This window comes from Anomaloglossus baeobatrachus, chromosome 8 (assembly GCF_048569485.1).
Source record: "Anomaloglossus baeobatrachus isolate aAnoBae1 chromosome 8, aAnoBae1.hap1, whole genome shotgun sequence".
In the NCBI taxonomy this organism is placed as follows: Eukaryota; Metazoa; Chordata; class Amphibia; order Anura; family Aromobatidae; genus Anomaloglossus; species Anomaloglossus baeobatrachus.
The window spans coordinates 78453147-78477929 of NC_134360.1; the positions used below are offsets into that span (position 1 = coordinate 78453147).

The 24783-nt window shown below is 49.6% G+C and overlaps 1 protein-coding gene across 1 annotated transcript in view; it reads right to left on the reverse strand.

Moving 5' to 3' along the window:
• Positions 1-24783, reverse strand: part of BAIAP2L2 (BAR/IMD domain containing adaptor protein 2 like 2) — a 125155-nt gene that overhangs the window by 23451 nt on the left and 76921 nt on the right. Inside the window, exons 6-8 of the mRNA XM_075320865.1 lie at positions 19712-19828; positions 11369-11515; positions 1503-1568 (exon numbers count right to left, since the gene is read on the reverse strand). Coding sequence (XP_075176980.1) covers positions 1503-1568; positions 11369-11515; positions 19712-19828 — 330 coding nt within the window. The remainder of the gene's footprint in view (positions 1-1502; positions 1569-11368; positions 11516-19711; positions 19829-24783) is intronic.

The following is a 24783-nucleotide window of genomic DNA, read 5'->3' on the forward strand; positions in this document are numbered from 1 at the left end:
AGGCGGGTAGAACCACAAGGCGCAGAATAACCCCACACAAGCAGGATGTCTTTCAGGGGTTTTACTCACAGTTGATGGCAGGGTGAGTAACCCGGGCGTAGCTGGGATGAACCAGGCTGGAACCAGGTATCCTTCAGGCTGACTTATGATGGTGACTACCGACTCGCCTTCCTTAGCCCTTAGTGGTTTGGGGTAACCCCGACTTTTAGTCCCTATGGGGGTCACCCAGGGAAGTTGCTGAAGCCTCTCTCCCCTTCGTTTGCCGTTTGCTTGTCGCCTGGACCAGATCACTCCAGCTGCTTGCCTCCTGTGAACTATGGGCCCTAACTGTGGCTACGTGGCTGCGGCTTTTGTGGTGTTGTGGTGTGGGCTTTGAGGGCCCCACACCGGCAGGTTTAGCAAGGAAAGGTGGATCTATCCCCGCTCCGGGATCTGCCGCCCGTTTGGGCCTGGTACTCCCTAGCAGTCTCCTTACTTCCCACGCCGTGCTCTCTCTTTAGCTGGAGATGGGTTTCGGGTAGCACTCCTAGGTGACCGTTCTCCCCCGTCGGTAGCCACTGCGCGGGCGCTGTCAGACTGCAACAGCCCAGGGGTAGGGGTCTGCTCCACTCGGAGCTCCCTGGACTCTGCCCTAAACCGGCTCACTGCTCCTCCTCTCCTGTTCTTGCCTACGCCACCTAGCAACCAGGCTCTCTTACCACACCCCTTGAGTGGAGATGGAGGCTTTTGGCCCCCTCCACTATTCCAGTGGAGGTGAAGGCTTTGCCCCCTCCTGGGATCCCCAGGGGTCCTCCCAAAGGTACATGTGTGAGACCTGATCACTATGCGCCTGTGTAGTCACACCTCGGTCAGCCTTCTGGATTACCTGTATTGTACTGTCCCCAGCATGGGTGCAGTACTCAGTGGTGCCTGACCAGGTCAGGGGCGCCACAGTAACACATTGCAATACAAATACATTGCAATGTATTAGACCAGTCAGAGTTACTCTGAATAAACACCCCGGCATGGTCTAACAGGCCACCATAGCTGATAGACCTGGGTTGCCATGGCAATGATCAGGCCTTTGTGATCACTTGGCAGGGGTTCTGATCATGTGGGTGAGGGAACAAACTCCTCCTAGCCTCCTAAATACAGTGATCGCTATTGATTTAGGGGGTTAAACAGCTAAAGGTGGAAGGAACACTGTCCCTGGCTGTAACAGCCAGAGCTCTGCTATCACTCATGCTGAACTCCAGGCGATGATCGGGCAAGGCACAGTTCCTGTGCCAGCATGATCGCATTGACATAAGTTTACGTCAAAGGTCGTGAATCCTTTCTTGACACACAATAGTTACTATTCGTTCATCATTACTAATAATATATGTAGTTTGTATTGTGAAATTTGGTGGCAGATCCACTTTTTAAACAATGAGTGTTGCTTCCTGTAATAGGACCATATTTATTGAATCCCTTGGGCTAGTTATTTACCGACCAGATTTAAAATTCTGATGAGCTAAACCCACCTGAGCTCTGCTTGCATCAATCTGTTCTTTCCAATTAGACAATCGTACGTTAAGCACACCATGAGCCTAAACACAAAGAAAACACAGATTAATACCTCCACACCTATCATTTGTGACAAAAATGCTGTAAAGTAAAAATGTAGTTTTAAAAAACTGAAGTGTTACTTTTAACAATTAACAAAATCCAAACTGTCAAAATGTGACTGTAGGATAGAAAGGGACAGGGGGCTCCTATATTATCCCTCATGCTAGGGAACCCTAGGCTATCCCTAACCTCAGGGTTACCCCTAATGGTAGAGATGCCTGATGAGAACTAATCTGTTCCCTCTCCCCCACAACCAGGGAAGGAAGGAGCTACAATCATCAGTAAAGGCCGCTCTACACGCTGCGATCTCGCTAGCGAGATCGCTAGCGTGCGTACCCACCCCATCGTTTGTGCGTCACAGGCAAATCGCTGCTCATGGCGCACAAAATCGCGCGGACCCGTCACACTACTTACCTGCCTTGCGACGTCGCTGTGACCGGCGAACCGCCTCCTTTCTAAGGGGGTGGTTCATTCGGCGTCACAGCGACGTCACTAAGCGGCCGCCCAATAGAAGTGGAAAGGCGGAGATGACCAGGACTTAACATCCCGCCCACCTCCTTCCTTCCACATTGCCGGCGGCCGCAGGTTAAGGTGAGGTTCCTCGTTCCTGCGGTGTTACACATAGCGATGTGTGCTGCCGCAGGAACGATGAACAACATCGTACCTGCAGCAGCAACGATAATTGGGAATAGGGGGGCATGTTGCCGTTTAGCGATTTTGAACATTTTTGCGACGATTCAAAATCGCTCACAGGTGTCACACGCAACAACATCGCTAGCGCGGCCAGATGTGGGTCACAAATTCCGTGACCCCAACGACATCGCTATAGCGATGTTGTAGCGTGTAAAGCGGCCTTAAGTCTGGATCACAACACCTCACCAGACCAGGATAGACTAGCTATAGCTGGTGTTAATGAAACTAAAGACAGACAGGGAAAAAACAAAACTCAGAGACACTGAAGACTCACAGGAACAACAGTAAGATACTAAGGAGAAACACAGGAGAAGTAAGGCAGCAACTAGAGTACAACAAGGGTTAACGCCACAACCGCTCACAGCAATAAAGTACTACAATCATCAGTAAGTCTGGATCACAACACCTCACCAGTAGAGTTGAGCGATGTTCGAGGTTCGCCAATTTCATGTTCGAGTGATTTTGGGGGGTGCTCGACATCGAACTCGAACGCGAGCTTTATGCTAAAAGCTCGATAGCTCGAGTTACGTTCGAGAACGGTTCGATCAGCAAAAAGCCTAGCTAGTTACTAGCTGGCTTGTCACTGTAATAGTGTGAGTCACTCTGTGATTGACACTACTATCTTATTCCAGCGTATAGTGTGCGGGGACGGCGCGTTTAGATCAGTGCTGCTGGGATAATGGCGATCGCCATTTTTTTTTTTTTTTCCCCTAAGCGTGCGTGCAGTGGGGCGGACCAGCATGTCAACCAATCCCAGACACACACACAGCTAAGTGGTCTTTTTTGCCAGACAAGCAAGGGCATGTGTCATAGGCTGTCCATGTCACATGTCCTTGCATTACAAATACGGCCATTTTCCCTCACGGCGCCATTATATGCTTTCTGCGTGTAGGTGACAGTCACCACTCATACAGCTCCTGTCGCTGCTCCGGCTGTGTACGCTATACACACAGCGCTCTACAGATTAAGGACAGTAGTTTATTTCAGCCCTTTTCAGGGCTCATTTCCTCGGGCTCAGAGCCATAGGTAACAGTCAGGTCCATGGAAATGCTGTATACAGCTTCAGATAACAGCCTCTGTGTGCCTAAGCTCAGGGAATTCCTTACTGCATTTCACCATTAGGATGGATAGAAAGTGAGGCTTCCTTTCCTGTCCACTGACCCAGAGAACCCGGCCACTTAACCCACCTGCCCACTTTTGTTATGCTATTTTTATAACAAACAGTGCTGAACATAAGTGGCATCCAAAAAGTGGCTGCTATACTAATTTTGTGTCCCACTTGTGCCAAGCATTTTCCAGCACCTCTGCATTCAACCCTCATGCACATTTTGCTACGCTATTTTTATAGCAAACAGTGCTGCCAGTTTTAGGGCCATAGTTGCATTGTCAGGGATAGTCAGTGTTGGTTCTTCAGCTGTCAAAGCTAGACCACCTCTGCAATCTACACCACCTCTCAATTTTTGCTACCACATTTTAAGTGGCTAATCTTGTCGCTAACAAAATGAGTGGCTAAAGGACAGATGCTGGTGGAAAGGGGAACAGGCGTGTTGGAAAAGGAAAAAAGTTTGTGTCCATGGGGAAGGTGACAAAGCTACATTAACATCTGCTGAAGATAGGCCATCTTCCAGCAAAAGTAAGAGGTCTACTACTTTCCGTGGACAATCCGATGTGCTCCCTTTTTTACGGACCCGAACAACTGTAAGAAAGGTAGATGATGCACAAAAAAAAACATGCTTGAATGGATCTCAAGTGCTCCAACAAGTGCCCTCTCCTCCACCTCAACTACCACATCAAAAAAAACAAAACAGTCCTCTGAGTTGTCATCCCAATCACACTTGCTTTCTCCCAGCTATCAAGTCTCCACCCGCCCTGCACAGTATGGTGTACCAGAGATGGCTGAGTCTGCAGAGCTGTTCAGTCACACTATAGCCTGTGAATCAGAGGTCTGCTCCCAAGCTACAGTGAGTACAGACCAGGAAATGGCCTGCAGTGATGCCCAGAAGCTTTGTGACTCAGATTCAGGCCCTGCTGACCATGTTTATGAGCATAATGTAGACCCCCATTCACAAACTGTAACGTCTGTTGGTGTAGACAATGAGGAACATACTGATGACGATGAGAGGCAGATACCAGATTGGGATGACAACTTAAATATTCGGTCAGGGCTGAAAGAGGCTAGGTCTGAGGGCGAGGGAAGTGCAAACACAACGTTTGATGATGAAGTTCTAGATCCCACTTACTCTCAATCCACAGTCAGGCACTTGAGGAGGTCAACAGAGGCGGTGGAGGAGGATGCAACTGACGACGAAGTTACCTTGCGCCTTCCTGGACAGAGTCGGAGTACTGGTAGCACGTCTACAACTGCATCCTCAGCCACCACTCTGCCTCTGAGCACAAGTCGGGGTGGCTCTGCAGGTCGCATGTCCTCTAAGCCTTGCCTAGCCTGGTCCTTTTTTGACCTTGCAAAGGATCTCCCAAATCATGTGATCTGTAAAATTTGTCGGGAATCTATAAGTAAAGGCAAAAAGCTCACCAGTTTGACAACTTCTTCCATGAATCATCACATGAATACCAAGCATAATTCCCAGTGGGAAGCTCACTGTGCTGCAATGCGGCCTAGCGTAGCGGGCCAACCACTGCCTGCCCCTTCCAGTGCATCCGCGCGCTCTTCATCTGCTATGACTGTGCGGACAGCTGTCACACCTGGTTTTCCACGCACACCTTCCACCACTGTAACCACAACAGGCAGTTTGCTTGGTAGGTCGTCAGTTGGTTTGGAAGGGGAAACAAGTGCGGGTGTACAGCTCTCTTAGACATCGATAGCACTAAAGTTGGATGAAGGCAACATCATGTCTACGCCTGCACTTTCCTCACAAACCTGCATTTTTCCAGGGACACCCTACTCACCACCGTCTACACACAGCAGCCAGATCTCTGTCCCTCAGATGTGGACAAATAAAAGGCCATTTCCTCCGACCCATGACAAAGCTAAGAGGTTGACTTTATCCCTCTGTAAGCTCTTGGCTACATAAATGCTGCCTTTCCGCCTGGTGGACACACAGGATTTTCGAGACCTTATGTCCGTCGCTGTGCCCCAGTACCAGATGCCCAGTCACCACTACTTCTCTAAGAAAGGTGTGCCTGCGCTACACCAGCATGTCGCACAGAACATCACTGCTTCCTTGAGAAACTCTGTGTGTGAGCGGGTGCATTTCACCACCGATACTTGGACAGGTAAGCATGGACAGGGGCGTTACATGTCGCTGACTGGGCACTGGGTAACTATGGTGATAGATGGAGAAGGGTCTGCTGAACAAGTCTTGCCGTCCCCACGACTTGTGCGTCAATCCTCTGTATGTATAAGTTCCTCCAACGCTTCTGTCTCCTCAACCTCGTCTGGTTCCTCCACCTCCGCCCCAAGCCTGCCTGGTCAGGCCACCAGTGTTGTAACTGCGCACAAGGAATCACGCACACCTCCTTACTATGCTGGCAGCAGAGCGCAACGGCATCAGGTGGTCTTTAGCTTGAAATGTCTTGGAAATAAGAGTCACACAGCGGCTGAGTTGTGGTCAGCTCTGCTGTCCGAGTTTCATAAATGGTTGTCTCCACTCAACCTGCAGCCAGGTAAGGCCGTGTGCGACAATGCTGCAAACCTGGGGGCGGCCCTTCGCCTGGGCAAGGTGACACACGTGCCTTGTATGGCTCACGTGTTGAACCTTGTTGTCAAGCAATTTTTAACACACTATCCCGGCCTAGATGGCCTTCTACACAGGGCACGAAAACTGTCTGCTCACTTCCGCCGTTCAACCGCCGCAGCTGAGCGACTTGCATCGCTCCAGAAGTCTTTCGGCCTGCCGGTTCATCGCCTGAAGCGTGATGTGCCGACACGCTGGAATTCGACTCTCCAAATGTTACAGCGACTGTGGCAGCACCGCCGAGCACTGGTGCAATACATCATGACGTATAGCTTGGGCCAACGAGATGCAGAGGTGGGGCAGATCACCCTGATGGAGTGGTCTCAGATCAAGGACCTATGCACCCTTCTGCACAGTTTCGACATGGCGACGAATATGTTTAGCGCTGACAATGCCATTATCAGCATGACAATTCCAGTCATTTGCATGCTGGAGCACACGCTAAACACTATTCGGAGTCAGGGGGTGGTTCAACAGGAAGGGGAGGAAGTACAGGAGGATTCATATGCGCAAGGGATAACAACATCACCAAGGTCCAGACGTTCATCATCACCAAGGCGGCAGGCATGGGATGATGGGGGAGAGGGATAAACAAGGGCGCATGGTAGATGGCAAAATGTTGAGGAAGGTGCAGGAGAACATGAAGAAAAGGAGGACAAACTGTCCATGGACATGGAAGACTCAGCAGATGAGGGAGACCTTGGTCACATTTCCGTTGAAAGAGGTTGGGGGGAGATGTCAGAAGAAGAACGAACGGTTAGCACCTCTATGCCACAAACACAGCAAGGACTTGGTCCGCATGGATACGCAAGACACATGAGCGCCTTCTTGCTGCACTACCTACAACATGACCCTCGGATTGTCAAAATTAGAAGTAATGATGACTACTGGGTTGCCACACTATTAGATCCCCAGTACAAGTCCAAATTTTGTGAAATAATTCCAGCCATAGAAAGGGACGCACGTATGCAGGAGTATCAGCAGAAGCTGTTACTCAATCTTAGCTCGGCTTTTCCACCAAACCCCAGTGGTGCACGAAGTGAATCTCCCAGTTGTAACTTGACAAACATGGGACGGTCTCGTCATCAACAGTCTAAGGCTATGTGCGCACACTGCGTTTTTTTGACGCTGCGTTTTTGTGCGTTTTTGGCCGCTAAAAACACACAAAAACGCACCTGCGTCGAAAAAACGCGGCAAAAAACGCACGCGTTTTGCCGCAATTTGGTGCGTTTTTTTGCTGCGTTTTGCTGCGTTTTTGCTCACTGCGTCCTTATGCGTTTTTTATCAGTGAACAAAAAAAAAAAGGTCTGATGTCATTTCCTTCTTCAATGTGTTCTTCATTCTCCACTAGTGTATGCAGAAGAGCAGACAGCTGCAGAACTACAAGGCTCAGCATGCTCCATCCAGGACTGTATGCTTGAGGGAGAGTCAGGGGGAGCAGACCTACAAGGCTCAGCATCCTCCATCCAATAGTGTATGCAGGAGAGCAGACAGCAGCTGTCGAACTACAAGGCTCAGCATCCTCCTTCCAGGACTGTATGCAGGATTTCTTTGCCCCCCCCAAACAAAAAAAATGACGTGGGCTTCGCCATATTTTTGTATGCTAGCCGGGTACAGCAGGCAGGTACGGGCTGCCCCCAACCCCCAGCTGCCTATTTGTACCCGGCTGGGAACCAAAAATATAGGGAAGCCCTTTTTTTTTAAATTATTTCATGAATTTCATGAAATAATTTAAAAAAAAAATGACGTGAGCTTCGCCCAATTTTTGAGTCCAGCCGGGTACAACTAGGCAGCTGGGGATTGGAATCCACAGTGCAGGGTGCCCATACTTTCTGGGCACCCCCGCTGTGAATTGCAGTCCCGCAGCCACCCCAGAAAATGGCGCTTTCATAGAAGCGCCATCTTCTGGCGCTGTATCCAACTCTTCCAGCTGCCCTGATGCCGGGTGGCTCGCCGGGTAATAATGGGGTTAGGGCTAGCTGTATAGCTTGCCCTAAGCCCGAAATTCATGGTGTCACGCCATGGTGTCATTAGACATGGCCACCATGAATTTCTAGTAAAGATAAAAAAAAAACACAACACACAGAAAAATATTTTTATTAGAAATAAAACACAACACAATTAGTGACTCCATCTTTATTGAAATAAAGAACCCCCCCTCCGCAGTAATCCTGGGTCAGGGTCCCGCGCCGTCCAATCCGGATCCAATATCATCTGATCGGTTTGCTGGAAGGCAGAGCGATCAGATGATGTGTCAGGATCAAGTGCCTGAATCACATCACACATCAGCTGATTGTATAAAAGCCGATTATACAATCAGCAGATGCATCGGTGCAAAAAAATAAAAATAAATAAATAATACTCACTTATGTGCTGATTACCGGCAGCTCCTGCAGCGATGGGGCGGGAGTCTGATCCTGTCCGATCGCTGCAGCAGCTGCCGGTAATCAGGGATGAAGTCTCCTGACGAATCCGCTGATACCGGCCGGGCGCCCGCGTCACCGCGATACTTACGATCAGCTGATGCGTCAGGTGACTGCATCAGGTGATCCATCGCCAGGTCCTGCATCCATCGGAGGTTTCCCGGCCGTCTGCACACAGCCGGAGCGGGGGTGGCGATACCGTGAGAGGAGATGGGAGCGGGCATGGCACCGGGAGGCTGCAGACAGGTGAGTATAACTTTTTTTTTTTCTACTGTTAACTTTTGTTTTCGCAGACGCTTCCACCTCCTGCCTGTACATGGCGCCGCACTGCAGCATACATGCACAGGACGGGAGGTGGAAGCGACGGTGACGGTACCGGGAGGATTCACGCTTCTGTATATACTGACAGAAGGAATCCTCTTCCTGTACATGTCACTTTCCTACCCACCTCCTGCGTTTATAGCTGCGTTTTTGGTCTTAGAAACGCACCAAAACGCACCAAAACGCAGCTATTTGCGTTTCTCATTGCGTCTTTCAACATCCCATTGAACTCAATGGATGAAAAGCGCAGTGAAAAACGCGGGAATAATTGACATGCTGCGTTTTTGTGGCACCACAAAAACGCAGCTGAAAAAAAACAGATGTGTGCGGACAGCAAAAATGAAAACTCATAGACTTTGCTGGGGAAGCAAAGTCCTGCAGTTTTGAGGCCAAAAACGCACCCGAAAAACGCGCAAAAACGCCGCGAAAAACGCACGGTGCGCACATAGCCTAACCGTACCAGCAGCACCGTATCTGGTGCTGGTAACAGCAATTTTATTGAATCATTTCATAATTTTCTTTAGACAATCCTTTGCAAGGCCAACAGAGACAAGAAGTCTGACACATACGGTAGTCAACGGCTGCAGAGGATGATACAGGAGTATCTCCAAATGAACATCGATGCCATGACTTTGCAAATGGAGTCTTGCTCATTTTGGGCTTCAAATCTTGAAAAATGGCCAGAGCTCTCTACTTACGCCTTGGAGATTTTGTCGTGTCCAGCTGCCAGCGTTGTCTCTGAACGTGTCTTCAGTGCTGCTGGGTGTGTGCTGACAGATAAGTGCACGCGTCTGTCCAGTGACAATGTGGACAGACTAACGTTCATCAAAATGAACAAGTCATGGATCCGCAAGGACTTTACTACCACTGTGTCATCCTGGGGAGAGTAAATGCTTGTGCATTTGGAATGTGCTTGATGCAAATGTACCTGTCAAGTTTGCAACTGGGGCACAAGTGCTGCCACTGAATGGGTGGGTGTGTGTGGGGCCCAATTTTTGGAAAAAAGGGAGACTCCGCTTGGAGTAACCCTTGCTGTGTTTTTAAAAATGAGCCAAGATGAACAGATCTGGGATTAGCAAAGACTTTGCTAGACCTTCCCCGGTGTCATCCGGGCGACAGCTAAGGCTGGCGTATTTTGGAATGTGCTTGATGCAAATAAAAACATCCTGTTTGCAACTAGGGCACAAGTGCTGCCACTGAAGTGGTGTCTGTGGGGCCCTACTTATTGGAAAAAAGGGAGACTCCGCTTGGAGTAACCCTTGCTTGCTGTGTTTTTAAAAATGAGACAAGATGAACAAGTCATGGTTCAGCAAAGACTTTGCTACCTACCCCGGTGTCATCCTGGGGACAGTTAAGGCTGGTGTATTTTTTAATGTGCTTAATGCAAATATACCTGTGAAGTGTACAATTGGAGCACAAGTGCTGCCACTGAAGTGGTGTCTGTGGCGCCCAATTTTTGGAAAAAAGGGAGAGTCTGCTTGGAGTCCCCTTGCTGTGTTTTACATGATTTTATAAGGGCATGCCATGCCTATATCTGGGTCTCCTCCTCTTTTTCCTCGTCCAGCTGTTTAGTTTTCGCATTGGTATTTGTTCTTGTCACTTTCCCATGTGTTTGTGTTGTCTTGGGAGTTGTTTGTCATCTTTTGGACAACTTTGAGGGTGTTCTCAAGGTGTTTTTAGGTGTTTGTGATTGCCTCCCATTGTTTTCAATGGGGTTCGAGAGGTTCGTCGAACGGCTCGTCGAACGGGGCACCGTTCGACGAACCGAACTCGAACTCTAGGGGGGTGGCTCATCTCTACTCACCAGACCAGTATAGACTAGCTATAGTTGGCATTAATGAAACTAAAGACAGACAGGGTAAACCCAAAACTCAGACGCACTGCAAACGCACAGAATGAAAGAGTAAGAAACTAAGGAGAAAAGCAAGAGAACTAAGGCAGTAACTAGAGGAAAACAAGGGTTAATATCACAACCACTAACAACAATAAAGTGCTACAATGATCAGTAAGTCTGGATCACAATACCTCACCAGACCAGTACAGACTAGCTTTAGCTGGCAATAATGGAATTGTCTAGCCAGCATATATAGGAGGGGAGGGAATGTGACTGGCTCCCCCACAGGATGTGATCAAAGGAGATTAACAAGCAGCCCAGCAGGGATGAACTCTTGCTTGCTAACCCGCCTGTGAACTAAAAGTCTGTGGGTCAAATCCGGAGTCTCCCTTGCGTTATCACAGATATCAGAGGACTTAGCAGGCAGAGTGCAAAAATTTGTAGCCTCCACAGATCCGGATGCCGCCAGGACAGTTGGTAATGCTTGTAAAAACCTCTTAGTGACACACAGTGAATGAACAATAAAGAAAACTGAATAAAATTACTATTTGGTGTGACCGCCCTTTGCATTCAAAATAGAATCAATTCTTCTAGGTTGTTAATTGATAAAAATAAATTAGTAACATTTCTGTTTTTGAAAGCATTTTTACTTTGCAGAATTTTTACACTGTACTGTAATTTTGAACTTGGCGAGTATAAATGATCACATTCCTGATCCGCAGCAGCTCTTTGCCTTCAACACTCTCCTTTGGTAATCTGTCTGCAAATTGATTTATGTAACTAAAAGCTTTAAGAGAAAAGGGGAAACTCCGTACCCGGTTGTGATATTGCACGAAGGTATTGCACAGTAGCCAATGTCGTTCTGCCAGAAACCGGTATCTTCGCTTCTCCTCCAGTTCTGCTGCTTGCTGACTCTCTCTGACAAATAAAAGCATGTCGGAGTGCAACATGTTCACTTTCTCCTGCAAAAGATGTAAGATCAAATCACCAAGGAAGTTACGATTAGTGTAAGAGACTATGGGATCCAATATCCAATGGAGACCTCCTCAACTCAGAAGTAAGGTACAGGGAGTCACCATTAAGGAAACGGAGAATAACATAGGGAAGGCAAACTGGACAGGACAACTAGCCAAATAATTAAAGGGGTGAACTGACAGATGAAGGTCAAACATACATACAGTATATAATGTGTGTGTTTACAAATAGAAAACATTGTGCCTTTATGTTGTACACAAATAGATAACATTGTTAACTATGAAATGCAGATTTCTATTACCAAAATTGATAAATCCCCCACATTGATAACTTTGTTTATTTTGTACCAATAACAATCAATATATGCATATACACACTGTGCGCACAATTATTTGGCAGTCTGTATGTGTCATGATTCATTTTATGATTAAAATCCATTCCAAAATGTTAATAGTGATGAGTGAACCCGAACTGTCCATGCATGGACCCTGAACAAGGACTTCTTAGGGAAGTCCATGTTAGGGTGCTTGCACATCAGCATTTTTTGCCGGTCGGAAAAAAAAAAAAACGCAAAACACATGTGACTGGATCCTGTGGATTGAATGTTGAACGCATGCAACCGCAATTGTTAATTCTAGTGGATCCTTCTACATGCGATTTGATGCAGCGGTACAAGAAAGAAAGAAAGAAAGAAAGAAAGAAAAAGAAAAAGAAAAAAAGAAAGAAAGAAAGAAAGAAAGAATTCTGTACTGAACACGCCAGGCTGCTTTCTGGGCATGCTCAGTACAGAAATCAGGATCCTGTCTATCAGGATCCGGCATCTATTGAACTAGACCACCACAATCTAACGGATTCATTGACATGCAGTATTTTGCCCGAGGACAAAAGGCAACAAGTAACGTTTTTGACATATGGTAAAATATCGCAAAACAATGGATCCAGTGTATGCCGCACGCAACCGCATGTAACCGCATCTTGCTGCGATTCCATTGCAAATAAAATGAAATGACAGAAAGAAAGAAAAAGAAAAAGAAAGAAAGAAAGAAAAAGAAAGAAAGAAAGAAAGAAAGAAAGAAAGAAAGAAAGAAAGAAAGAAAGAAAGAAAGAAAGAAAGAAAGAAAGAAAGAAAATTCTGTACTGAACACGCCAGGCTGCTTTCTGGGCATGCTCAGTACAGAAATCAGGATCCTGTCTATCAGGATCCGGCATCTATTGAACTAGACCACCACAATCTAACGGATTCATTGACATGCAGTATTTTGCCCGAGGACAAAAGGCAACAAGTAACGTTTTTGACATATGGTAAAATACCGCAAAACAATGGATCCAGTGTATGCCGCACGCAACCGCATGTAACCGCATCATGCTACGATTCCATTGCAAATAAATTGAAATGACAACGCATTTGTAAATGATCCAGTTGTTTTGACAAGTATTTAAAGGGATCGAATACGGCTTTACAGAAGGCAACAAATTTTATTATGATTAAATGATTACAGAAAATAGGAAATAGTGTGATATTGCGTACACTTTTGCATAATATAGATCACAAAGGTAAAGTACTTACATTACACACTACAGAAGAAAGAAACTTCACCAGGAGCCAAACATCATGTGCCCGGAAACATCAGCTATGAGAAGCAAAACAGCAAAGACAGAGAAACTCCTAGGATCCACACTGTGGTGTCACGGGCGTCCCCTCCACAGGTAAACAGGCTTCTGACTTTGCTGAAATCTTCACCAGTCAATATCTTACTTAAAAACAAAATGCTTACGTAACCAATTGTTATGCAGACTCTAACAGGTTCCATTTGTCCAATATAGTATCCCCCTTCTGAGTGGCCTACTCTTCAGATGCCAACATACACTGGACAAATGCATCATCGGATGAGACATGCCAAAAAGCTCCTGGTTTCACACGTTTTACCAAACTATAAACACGCATATTCTCAGTAACTATTGATAAGAAAACTATGTGGGACTGAGTGATTCTCACTAGAACTATAACTCCTGGTGTCTGGGAAAACTACAGAAAAGACATGTTTTTCTCAGTAGAATATAACTCCAGGTGTCTGGGAATCTTATAGAGAAACAAGCTAATATGAACCATTCTAATATCTTAAAGGGTTTCTTAAAGACAGACTTCCAATATGGATTCCTGATGGCCACTAATTTGTTAGTGTGGGGCCCCGAGGTTCGGTGTCTGTGCAGCGGTGCATTACCTTCAGGGACTCCACGCGGCTGGATCTTGTCACAGGTAGGAAATCTTCTATTTTGATTGTCGTGACGCCACTCTCAGAATTGCGGTCAGTGGAGACCGCCACTGCAGGTTAGGGGTGCCTGGGGCTGATGGTAGGTGCAGTCAGTTGTAATAGCCTCCTGAGAGTGAGGCATGCCCCAGGGTCCAGTGTAGGTGTGTGGAACTACAAGTCGCAGAATGACTCACACGCACAAGCAGGATGTCTTTCAGGGGTTTTACTCACTGATGATGGCAGGGTGAGTAACCCGGGCGTAGCTGGGATGAACCAGGCTGGAACCAGGTGTCCCTCAGGCTGACTGATGAGGGTGACTACCAACTCGCCTTCCTTAGCCCGTTGTGTTTTGGGGTAACCCCTGCTTGAAGCCCTGCTGGGGTCGCCCAGGGAAGTTGCTGGTGCCTCTCTCCCCTTCGTTTTGGCCCGTTTGCTTGTAGCCTGGACCAGATCACTCTGGCTGCTTGCCTCCTGTGAGCTATGGGCCCTCACTGTGGCTACGTGGCTGCGGACTCTGTGGTGTTGTCTTGGGGGTGTAAAGTGCCCCCTCATGCAGGTTTGGCAAAGGAAAGGTGAATCTATCCCTGCACTGGGACCTGCTACCCGTTTGGGCCTGGTTCTCCCTGACAGTCTCCTTACTTTCCACTCCGTTGCTCTCTCTTTAGCTGTGTGTGGATTTCGGGCAGCACTACCAGGTGACCGTTCTTCCCCGTCGGTAGTCACTGCGCGGACGCTGTTAGACTGCAACAGCTCCAGGGTCTGCTCCTCACGTCTGCTTTCCCTGAGCTGCACACTAAACTGGCTCACTGCTCCTCCTCTCCTATTCTTGCCTACGTCACCTAGCAACCAGGCTCTCTACCACACCCCTCGAGTGGAGATGGAGGCTTCGCCCCCTCCACCCCTCGAGTGGAGATGGAGGCTTCGCCCCCTCCTGGGATCCCCAGGGGTCCTCTCAAAGGTAAATGTGTGAGACCTGATCACTATGCGCCTGTGTAGTCACACCTCGGTCAGCCTTCTGGATTACCTGTTTTGTACTGTCCCCAGCATGGGTGCAGTACTCAGTGGTGCCTGACCAGGTCAGGGGCGCCACATTCCCCCTTAGTTATCACCAGCACGTCCTCGGGCTGCAAGACAACATTTTAAAATGCGCAAAACAGTAAAACATGGTAAAACGTTTTAAAACCATCAGGTACCATACATCACCACCCTCCACCCACAAGTCCGTTAACCCACCCTAAACCCTCTCAGGCGGCAGGTCACCGGTTTCTTTTGGTAACCAGGTCTGGGCCATCAGCTTCCCCAGACCTTTCTTCCCATCTGCCTCTCCCGTTGGCCGCGCCTTCAGCCACTTCTGGCAGGATGTAGAGGCGGCTTTCATGGTCTGGTGGTTTCAGGGTATACCTGGCCTGGTGGAGCCGCGCCTTCAGCCACTTCTGGCAGGATGTAGAGGCGGCCTCCACAGTTGGTGCTGACCAGGTACCCTCTTTGTGGTGGAGAGCCAGGCCCCATAAACAGGCGTGCTCCCTGGTAGTGGTTGTACCTCTGGGGTAACTATAAACACTGCGAGAGTTTGTGGCTATAGCCAGTTCATAGCCTTAAGGTTCATGGGTTAAAGTGCAAAAGGGTTTCTCACATAAGTTCATGTGGGCACATGCTTGAACTTGTAAACGTTGCAAACCTGTACTTTAACTTGCTGTACTTCTTACTTTACTTTACATGGACTTTGCTCCTTCTTCCTCCTTACCAGGGCTTGGGCCTGTAGGGCTGCGGCACCTGTTGCTTTCTCCATCTCTGTCATCATCTGTAGTGGTCTCATCAATGGGTTCTTTGTCTTTTCTTTCCTCTTCTTCTGTGTCTTTATCTTTTTCTCTTTCTTTATCTTGTAGTGTTGAGACAGCAGGGTTACTGTAGGGATTTCTGGTACATGGTCTGACATCTAGTGCGTACCATCCGCGTTCTCCTTGGTGCTTTGTGAATTCTACTGAGTCTCCTATCTGTAGGTTTCTTCCTGGATGTCCTCTAGGTAAATGTGCTCTAACATCCCTTCTGTTCACAAATATGCCTTCTTTCATTCCAGGTACAACTATAAAGCCATATCCTGATTTTAAACTAAAGTCTTCCACTACTCCTCGACAAAGTGGGCCTCTGACCTGCGATTTGGCTCTTCTCAAGGACCGCTTTTCCTCTAAGTCTCTGGCCGTGACCTCGTCCTTCTTCTCGGGAGACTGCTGTGCAGGTGGATCCCTTGTCCTGCTGCGGCGCCGTGTCCTGCGGGCTGGGTTCTGCTGGGCTGCTACTTCACTGCTTGCAGGCTCCCAGGTGTGGTATCTGGGCAAATCTTCCTCAGCGGAGGATGTCGGGCCCTCTTCATCCCAGCGGGAGTACGGCAGCATCTCTGGCTCTTGGACTGGTGCTGCATCCACTGCTGATGGCTCTGGGGTCAGCTTCTCAGCTTCCTGGCCTCCCCTCCCCCTTAGTTCTTCTGGGCACTCCTCTTGTGGCAGCGCTAGGGATGGATTTTCATCAGCAGGCCAGGGCGGGGGACTCTTTGGCATGAATGTTGCAGGGGTCTTCCGGTGAGTATGCGGAGGGAGCAGATACCGGTCCACCATCTCCTTTGGGAAGTGGGCCTCTAGATCAGCCTTCAGCTTCCAGTATTCGGGGTCTTCCCCCAGCAGGGACTTCCTAGCAGGGACTTCCTTAGGCTGGGGAGCAGTGTCTGCTCTGGCCTTGCAGGCCGGGGTAAATACTTGTACAGTCTTGTCTTGGCGGGCCGAGCCTGGCGTGGCAGCGGCCTGGTCTTGGCGGGCCGAGCCTAGCGTGGCAGCGGCCTGGTCTTGGCGGGCCGAGCCTGGCGTGGCAGCGGCCTGGTCTTGGCGGGCCGAGCAGGGCATCGCTGCGGCGGCCTGGATTGGCGTCGCAGCTGCGATGGGATCTGTGCAGGCCGGGCTGGGCGCTTCTGCGGCCTGGATTGGCGTCGCAGCTGCAGCCGGTCCTTGGCGGGCCGCACCTGGCGTGGCTGCGGCCTGGTTCAGCACCTCACTTGCGGCGCGGACGAGCGTCGCTGCTGCGGTGGGGTCTTGGCGGGCCGGGCCTAGCATGGCGGCGGCCTGGGTCAGCGTCACACCTGCGGCGTGGAGGAGGGTCGCGGTGGCAGCCAGATCTTTGCGGGCCGGGCTGGGCATCGTTGCGGCGGCCTGGGCTCGGCGGGCCGCACCTGGCGTGGCTGCGGCCTGGTTCAGCGTCGCAGCGCCGGGCGCCTCTTCAGGGACCGCGGGCATGGCAGCAAGGGTCGGGACACTCGCGCTGACAGGGGCAACACAGGACTCACCCATCGGTAACGTCGTCGGGGCCTGAGTCGTCGCCGCTCGGTCTGGCACTCGTCGTGCGGTTCCCCTCTCATAGGCCCGAACCGCTGCAGCCATCTCCAGAAGCTCCGCACGTCCCTCTCGGATCTGCTGCACGATCCTCGCTTCCAGTCGGTTACTGAACTGGACAAGCTCCCAGGACCACCAGGCAGCGGAACCCGGCTCTGGGCTCCTATCTTCAGACGCCATCTTCACCGCGTCGTCGCTGCTCTGCAGATCTTTTCTCAGCAGCAGGCCTCCGACTCTTCCTTGCAGCCTCAGTGCCAGTTCCTTCACTGCCTTGAACTCTTCACCCAACAGCAGGCTTATCAGTTTCTGCTCTGCCTTTTCCAGCAGCAGGCTTCTGGCTCCCTTTCCTTCCCGACGTCTCTGAACGCCTCCGCTCTCATCACTTGCGAGACCAGGACCCTTCAGGGGATCTCTGGGTAGCCACACCTCTTCGTGGGCGGTAACTTCTCCCAGCGCGGGCTGCTGTTGTTTTTCAGCGCGCTTTTCATGGTGGCAATATGGCGGCGCTTCCAATTTTCCAAGCGGACCGCCCAGGCACATAGTCACCTGTCTGAACAGGTCTAGTCCTTATCCTGTTCGTGACGCCAGATGTGTGGGGCCCCGAGGTTCGGTGTCTGTGCAGCGGTGCATTACCTTCAGGGACTCCACGCGGCTGGATCTTGTCACAGGTAGGAAATCTTCTATTTTGATTGTCGTGACGCCACTCTCAGAATTGCGGTCAGTGGAGACCGCCACTGCAGGTTAGGGGTGCCTGGGGCTGATGGTAGGTGCAGTCAGTTGTAATAGCCTCCTGAGAGTGAGGCATGCCCCAGGGTCCCGTGTAGGTGTGTGGAACTACAAGTCGCAGAATGACTCACACGCACAAGCAGGATGTCTTTCAGGGGTTTTACTCACTGATGATGGCAGGGTGAGTAACCCGGGCATAGCTGGGATGAACCAGGCTGGAACCAGGTGTCCCTCAGGCTGACTGATGAGGGTGACTACCAACTCGCCTTCCTTAGCCCGTTGTGTTTTGGGGTAACCCCTGCTTGAAGCCCTGCTGGGGTCGCCCAGGGAAGTTGCTGGTGCCTCTCTCCCCTTCGTTTTGGCCCGTTTGCTTGTAGCCTGGACCAGATCACTCCGGCTGCTTGCCTCCTGTGAGCTATGGGCCCTCACTGTGGCTACGTGGCTGCGGACTCTGTGGTGTTGTCTTGGGGGTGTAAAGTGCCCCCTCATGCAGGTTTGGCAAAGGAAAGGTGAATCTATCCCTGCACTGGGACCTGCTACCCGTTTGGGCCTGGTTCTCCCTGACAGTCTCCTTACTTTCCACTCCGTTGCTCTCTCTTTAGCTGTGTGTGGATTTCGGGCAGCACTACCAGGTGACCGTTCTCCCCCGTCGGTAGTCACTGCGCGGACGCTGTTAGACTGCAACAGCTCCAGGGTCTGCTCCTCACGTCTGCTTTCCCTGAGCTGCACACTAAACTGGCTCACTGCTCCTCCTCTCCTATTCTTGCCTACGTCACCTAGCAACCAGGCTCTCTACCACACCCCTCGAGTGGAGATGGAGGCTTCGCCCCCTCCACCCCTCGAGTGGAGATGGAGGCTTCGCCCCCTCCTGGGATCCCCAGGGGTCCTCTCAAAGGTAAATGTTTGAGACCTGATCACTATGCGCCTGTGTAGTCACACCTCGGTCAGCCTTCTGGATTACCTGTTTTGTACTGTCCCCAGCATGGGTGCAGTACTCAGTGGTGCCTGACCAGGTCAGGGGCGCCACATTAGCACTACACTGGTCAAATGCAGTTTGCGTTTATCTGCCGACCGGCAAAAAAAACGCTGATGTGAAAGCACCCTTGTTGTTCGGGTTCAGCCACTTAGATAAACAAAAAAGGGACAAAAGAGGGATTAAAAGAGGACAGTTATACTTACTGAGTTTCCGTGCAGCTGTCACACTGTCTGACTGCAACCAATCACAGAGGGTGGGCGGGGGAAGCAGTGAATATTCATGAGTTCTAATGTGCGGATCAGGAAGCAGTGTGACAGCCAAGTGGAAACACGGTAAGTAAAATGGTCCTGTTTTAATCCCCATTTTACTTCCTTTTTTTTATCCAGGTGGCCAAACCCAAACAGTAACATGGACTTCCCTGAGAAGTCTGTGTTCGGGGTCCATGCGCAGACACTATGTGTCTGGTATGGACCCTGAACGTTACAGTTCAGGTTCACCCTTTAATAATGATTCTGTGCTGTTGGTCAATCCAAAAGGTTAATAAAACTGAATCCTGTTCATTTACAAGGATGTGATACTACTAATACATTTCTCTATAGCCTCACATATCACCTATCCTTAATTAATCTTCTGATAACTAATGTGGCGGCAATTTATCTATTATAGCAATGTGCCCAATGAACATGGCGACTATGCAATGCTATTAAACTATACAAAGGTTATACCACACAATAACACCTACATAGAAGAGCTAACAGATTCCATTACATGACATTGCCATGATGTTGGAAATATTGATTATTATCTGCAATGCCAGTAGGGCTGGAATAAAGACTTGTATCTTGTCCTTACTTTCATACTTTGCAAGTTACGGTCCCTTTGTCTCTCCATTTTCCAAGCATCTTGCATGCATTTATCAAGCATGCTTGCTCTCTGGCGATATTCCATTTCATAACGGTTTTGGCTGTCCTATGTAAGAATGGAAAATAAAATACCGGAGCTAAAATCAATACAAGCAATAAACTGATATGTGTACAATATATTATACAACACTATGCCCTTAATAGAAGCAATTCAGCTACAGGGAGTTGTCAGCACATCATGGATTGTATGATGGCCCTCATCAAATTGTGACAGTCCCTCCACTGTATCCTTGTATAGAACAGATATAGACAGCTGACTCTATACTGTTACAAAAAAAAATGTTCACTCTGATTTTCCAGATCGCAAGATATGGGTAACTGATTTACAAGATAATGTGGATAAAACAGTCCCTGTACAATCAAGCAGGTTCTCAGCTAAAGGGGTCATCCTATCAAGGTTGGGAATTTAATGGGGTCTCTCGTTTTTGGGTCACAGAGTCGGAGTTCAAATCAAATCTGTGCAGATATTAATGAACCAGGCAATGATATGTGTTCATCGTTTGAGCAGAAGCATACTTCTGACTCTTGTATTTAAAAAACCCTCGCGATTATACAATACAACATTCAACTTCAACCTTGAAGTGTGGCACCCCAGGGTTGCCACAGTAACAACACAAAGGGTTAACTCCCCACACACAACACCAAGACCTCCTGGCCAGAAGGGGGAGACCAAGCTGCTTCCCTGTACATTCTGCTGGGGGGAGGAAATGGTCAGAAGTAGTTTCAGTTTGGAAGTTCAGTGCAGAGCACTGAGGAGAAAGGATCTGTAGGTTGGAAGCTGGCTTTAGCTCACCTCAGGATCCACTGACCAATTCCAGGCCTAGCTGAGGGTCTGAGGAAAGGAGACAGATTACACAGAGAACATTCCTGGGAGGCAGAGCATTGCTGAGCTCATCCCCAGTGGAGCACACAGAACGGATGCTGGATCCGAGACTGCAGGTTACATGCTGCACAGTTACCACCAGAGAAGTGAAGATTCCAGATCTTTCACCTGTACCACAGACACAAGCAACAAACGCAGAGTTCAGGAACATACTAGTAAGGACTCGAGTTGCCTGTCAGGTCGGTACCGAGGAGCACAGAGCCAGCTGCATAGTTCACTCAGCAGCGGGGCCACAGACACACAGTGCAGGCAAGGAAGCCAAAACGGCCCGGCTGGGTGGGAGAAGCCCTGAACCCCTCACAGACTCCGTGGACAGTACTCTGCTGAATGCCATCTACAGTAAAGGACAAAGAAACTGCAAAACCGTGAGTCTGCCTGTTTATTGTGCTCGTGTCCTGCACTCCCCCCATAGACTAACACACTGCCCCGGGGAAAAGGCTCTACCCGTGGGGAGCCGTCCCATCTCAAGCTGCCTTCCATCACCCCGGAGGTTCTGCAGCAGCGGTGGTCATCTCTGATCACATTCCACGGGTGGCGTCACGAACATAACCCCCCTTTTTATTGTGGAACCAGGGAGCACGGACCGGGCCACGACACCGTGATCCCCTTTCCAGAAGCAAGCCCTTGGCCCGGTTCTGGGTATCCCCTTAACCCCTGGCGACACAACTTTGGCGTCACGAACAGGATGCGGACTGGACCCGGCTGCAACCCGGGTGACGTGCGCCTGTAAAGACTTATTGCATCGCATAAAAGACTTGCACTGTGAATTGTTGCAACAAAGAACGGACTTTAAACTTTGCAAAGATACCTGGAAAAATCCAAAAACATCATTGGTAAAATTTTCCAGGCGCCATCTTTAATCACGCCATTAGCTGCTACGCGCGGGAGAACAGCGCGCCTAAACTAAGACTCCGCCCACTGCTTGCGGAGGAGGTGCGCTCGGTGCTGCGACCCGAACGAAAACGCAGAAAAGTGTCCCAGGCTTGCTGTCAAGAAGACTGGTGAAATTAACTAAGGGGGCGCAAAGATGTCGCAGCAGGGAGACGCTGTTGTACCCGGAGGGGCAGCGGCACCTATCATGCCGTTCCTGATGCCGTACACCCCGGGTGCAGTGTGGCTGCCGCAGTATTCAGGTGAGCCCAACACACTTACTGACTTTATCGGAAAGCTAAAAATCTACTACAGCATGTACCCCCTGACAGAAACCCAGCGTGTTGGTATGCTTATGGGACAGTTAACTGGCAATGCCCAGCGGGAGGCTACATCCTGGCCGGACGATGCAAAGGACACTGTAGAGCATATAGTAGCTGGACTAAAAGCAGCTTTTGAATCCACTGCTGGCAGCCGAGCTAAAATGAGGTTCTTTGGATGCAAGCAAAAACCTAGAGAGAGCGCAAGAGACTTTGCCTTAAACTTACAGGAGGCGCTCAGAGCACTTAAATTAGCAGAACCTGCCTTAGCCCCTGGAGCAGATAAGCTGCTGATAGACCAATTCCTGGATGGACTCTCATCCCCTTCCCACCGGGGACAACTGAGCATGATGGTGATCCAGGATCCAGGACTAACATTTGCCCAGCTAAAGGATAGAGCCATCCGCCTCCAGCAGGTGGAGGAGCCGCAGGATATAGACTCTGTTCAACACCTTACAGTGGCACCCCAGCAGCCAGTAGTACCGGTGACATCGGCCATGTCAGCGGCTGCTGCTAACCACCTGGAGCCGATCACTAATGAGGCTCTCCATCAAAGGCTTGATGCCCTGACAGACACTGTTGCTTCCATGGCTAGAATCGTCCAGGAGCTGCGTGGATCCAAGTCTGCACCTAAGATTGAGATGGCGACCAGCAAGGAGGATGTCCCGTGGATGAGGCCTAGGAGATACCAAGCGACGAGAGGACGACCCAGCGACCGCTACCAGCCGGATGGACAGCCCATTTGCCGCCGTTGCAAGGAGCCAGGTCACTTTGCCCGTGAATGTGCTTTAAATGGGGATTCCCTGGGGAGGCGGGCCGCTCCTCAGGAATGAACTCTCAAGGTCCTTCACCCTGGCACGACAAGTATGTGGGGGGACGTCCAGTCATCCCCATCGTGCTGGATGGCATTCCGCTCAACGCCTTGCTGGACACTGGTTCCCAAATATCATCAATTCCGCATGTCCTTTATAAGAGGTACTGGGCTGATTCAGACGTTAGCAGTGGTCCATCTAATGTTGCATTGAATATATGGGCTAGCAATGGTGAATTAGTACCACAGGTTGGTTTCAGAGAAATGACCATTAAGATTGGGAGAGTAGAATTGCAGAATCAGGGTATTATCATTGTTGATGTTGACCGACGAGAACGTGAACCAACTATGCTGCTAGGAATGAATGTAATTGAAAATTGTTTTGCAGAGGTAATTACTGTCTTGCAGCAGATCGTCGAGACTGCCAAACCTGGGCAACAGAGACTCCTGCAGAAGGAAATTAAAGCCTTGATGCTGAAGCAGCAGGTAGAAATGTCAGGAGGTGAAATTGGCAGTGCAAGGGTAAGTGACCCAATACCTATTGTAATTCCTCCCAAAACGGAAATGCTGGTCTGGTGTAGAGCTGCAATAGGCATCAGAGGGCGAGACTATCAGGCCCTGGTAGAACCCGTGTACTCAGACAGTAGGCCCACTGTACTGACGGCCAGAGGAATAGTTGAGGTACACAGGGGAAGAGTGCCAATACGCCTTCTAAATTGTGGGGAAGATGAGGTCACCCTACCAAAGTATGCTACCATGGCTAAGCTATATACGGTTGATAACAACGCCATCACCACCGTTGAGCCCTTGAAGCCGTCAAGTCAGGCGGAAGACAATGGCTCAGAGGGAAAGCTGGAGGATTGGTGCCAAAAGCTACATGTAGGTACCGATTCTACACCCTCCCATCAAAAGCATGGAGTATACAGGGTAGTGAAAGAATATGAACAAATATTCAGCAAACACCCATTAGACTTTGGGCAGATCAAAGGGGTAGAGCACACTATACCCACAGGTAACCATCCACCCATAAAGGAGAGGTATAGACCAGTACCACCGGCTCACTACCAATGCGCCAAAGACATGCTCAAAGAAATGAAAGAAGCAGGGGTAATAAGAGACAGTTGTAGCCCCTGGGCAGCCCCACTAGTGCTAGTTAAGAAAAAGGATGGGACCATGAGGATGTGCGTAGACTACAGACGGATCAACCGCATTACACACAAGGATGCATACCCATTACCTAGGATAGAGGAGTCATTGGCTGCATTAAAATCCGCTACTTACTTTTCCACCCTAGATCTGACTAGTGGGTATTGGCAAGTTCCTGTGGCAGAGGCTGACAAGGAGAAGACAGCGTTCACCACGCCGATGGGCCTCTGTGAGTTCAATTGTATGCCATTTGGACTCTGCAATGCACCTGGAACCTTCCAGCGACTGATGGAGTGCTGCCTAGGACATAAGAACTTTGAAACTGTCCTCCTGTACCTGGATGACGTCATAGTCTACTCCAAGACCTATGAACAGCATCTACAAGACCTGGCAGAAGTGTTTGAAGCCTTATCCGGATACGGCATGAAAATCAAGCCATCCAAGTGTCACCTTCTAAAGCCAAGGGTACAGTACCTGGGACATGTCGTGAGCTCAGAAGGGGTAGCACCAGATCCTGAAAAAGTTACCGTGATCAGAGATTGGCCGAGACCCACCAGCGTGAAAGAGGTGAGGCAATTCCTGGGACTGGTAGGCTACTATAGAAGATTTATAAAAGGGTTCACGAAGCTAGCAGCTCCCCTACAAGACATCCTGGTAGGACAGTCAAAGAAGTCTGCAGCCCGAAATCCTCCTTTCCAGTGGAGTGATGAGAGAGAAGAGTCCTTTAAGAAGTTGAAGTGGGCACTGACAGGAGAAGAGATCCTGGCATATCCAGATTACCATCAACCCTTCATTTTGTACACGGATGCCAGCAACGTGGGACTGGGAGCAGTATTGTCTCAAAGGCAGGAAGGCAAGGAGAAAGTTATTGCCTTTGCAAGCAGGAAGCTCCGGCCTACAGAAAGAAACCCAGAGAATTACAGCTCCTTCAAGTTAGAACTACTGGCAGTAGTTTGGGCTGTAACAGAGCG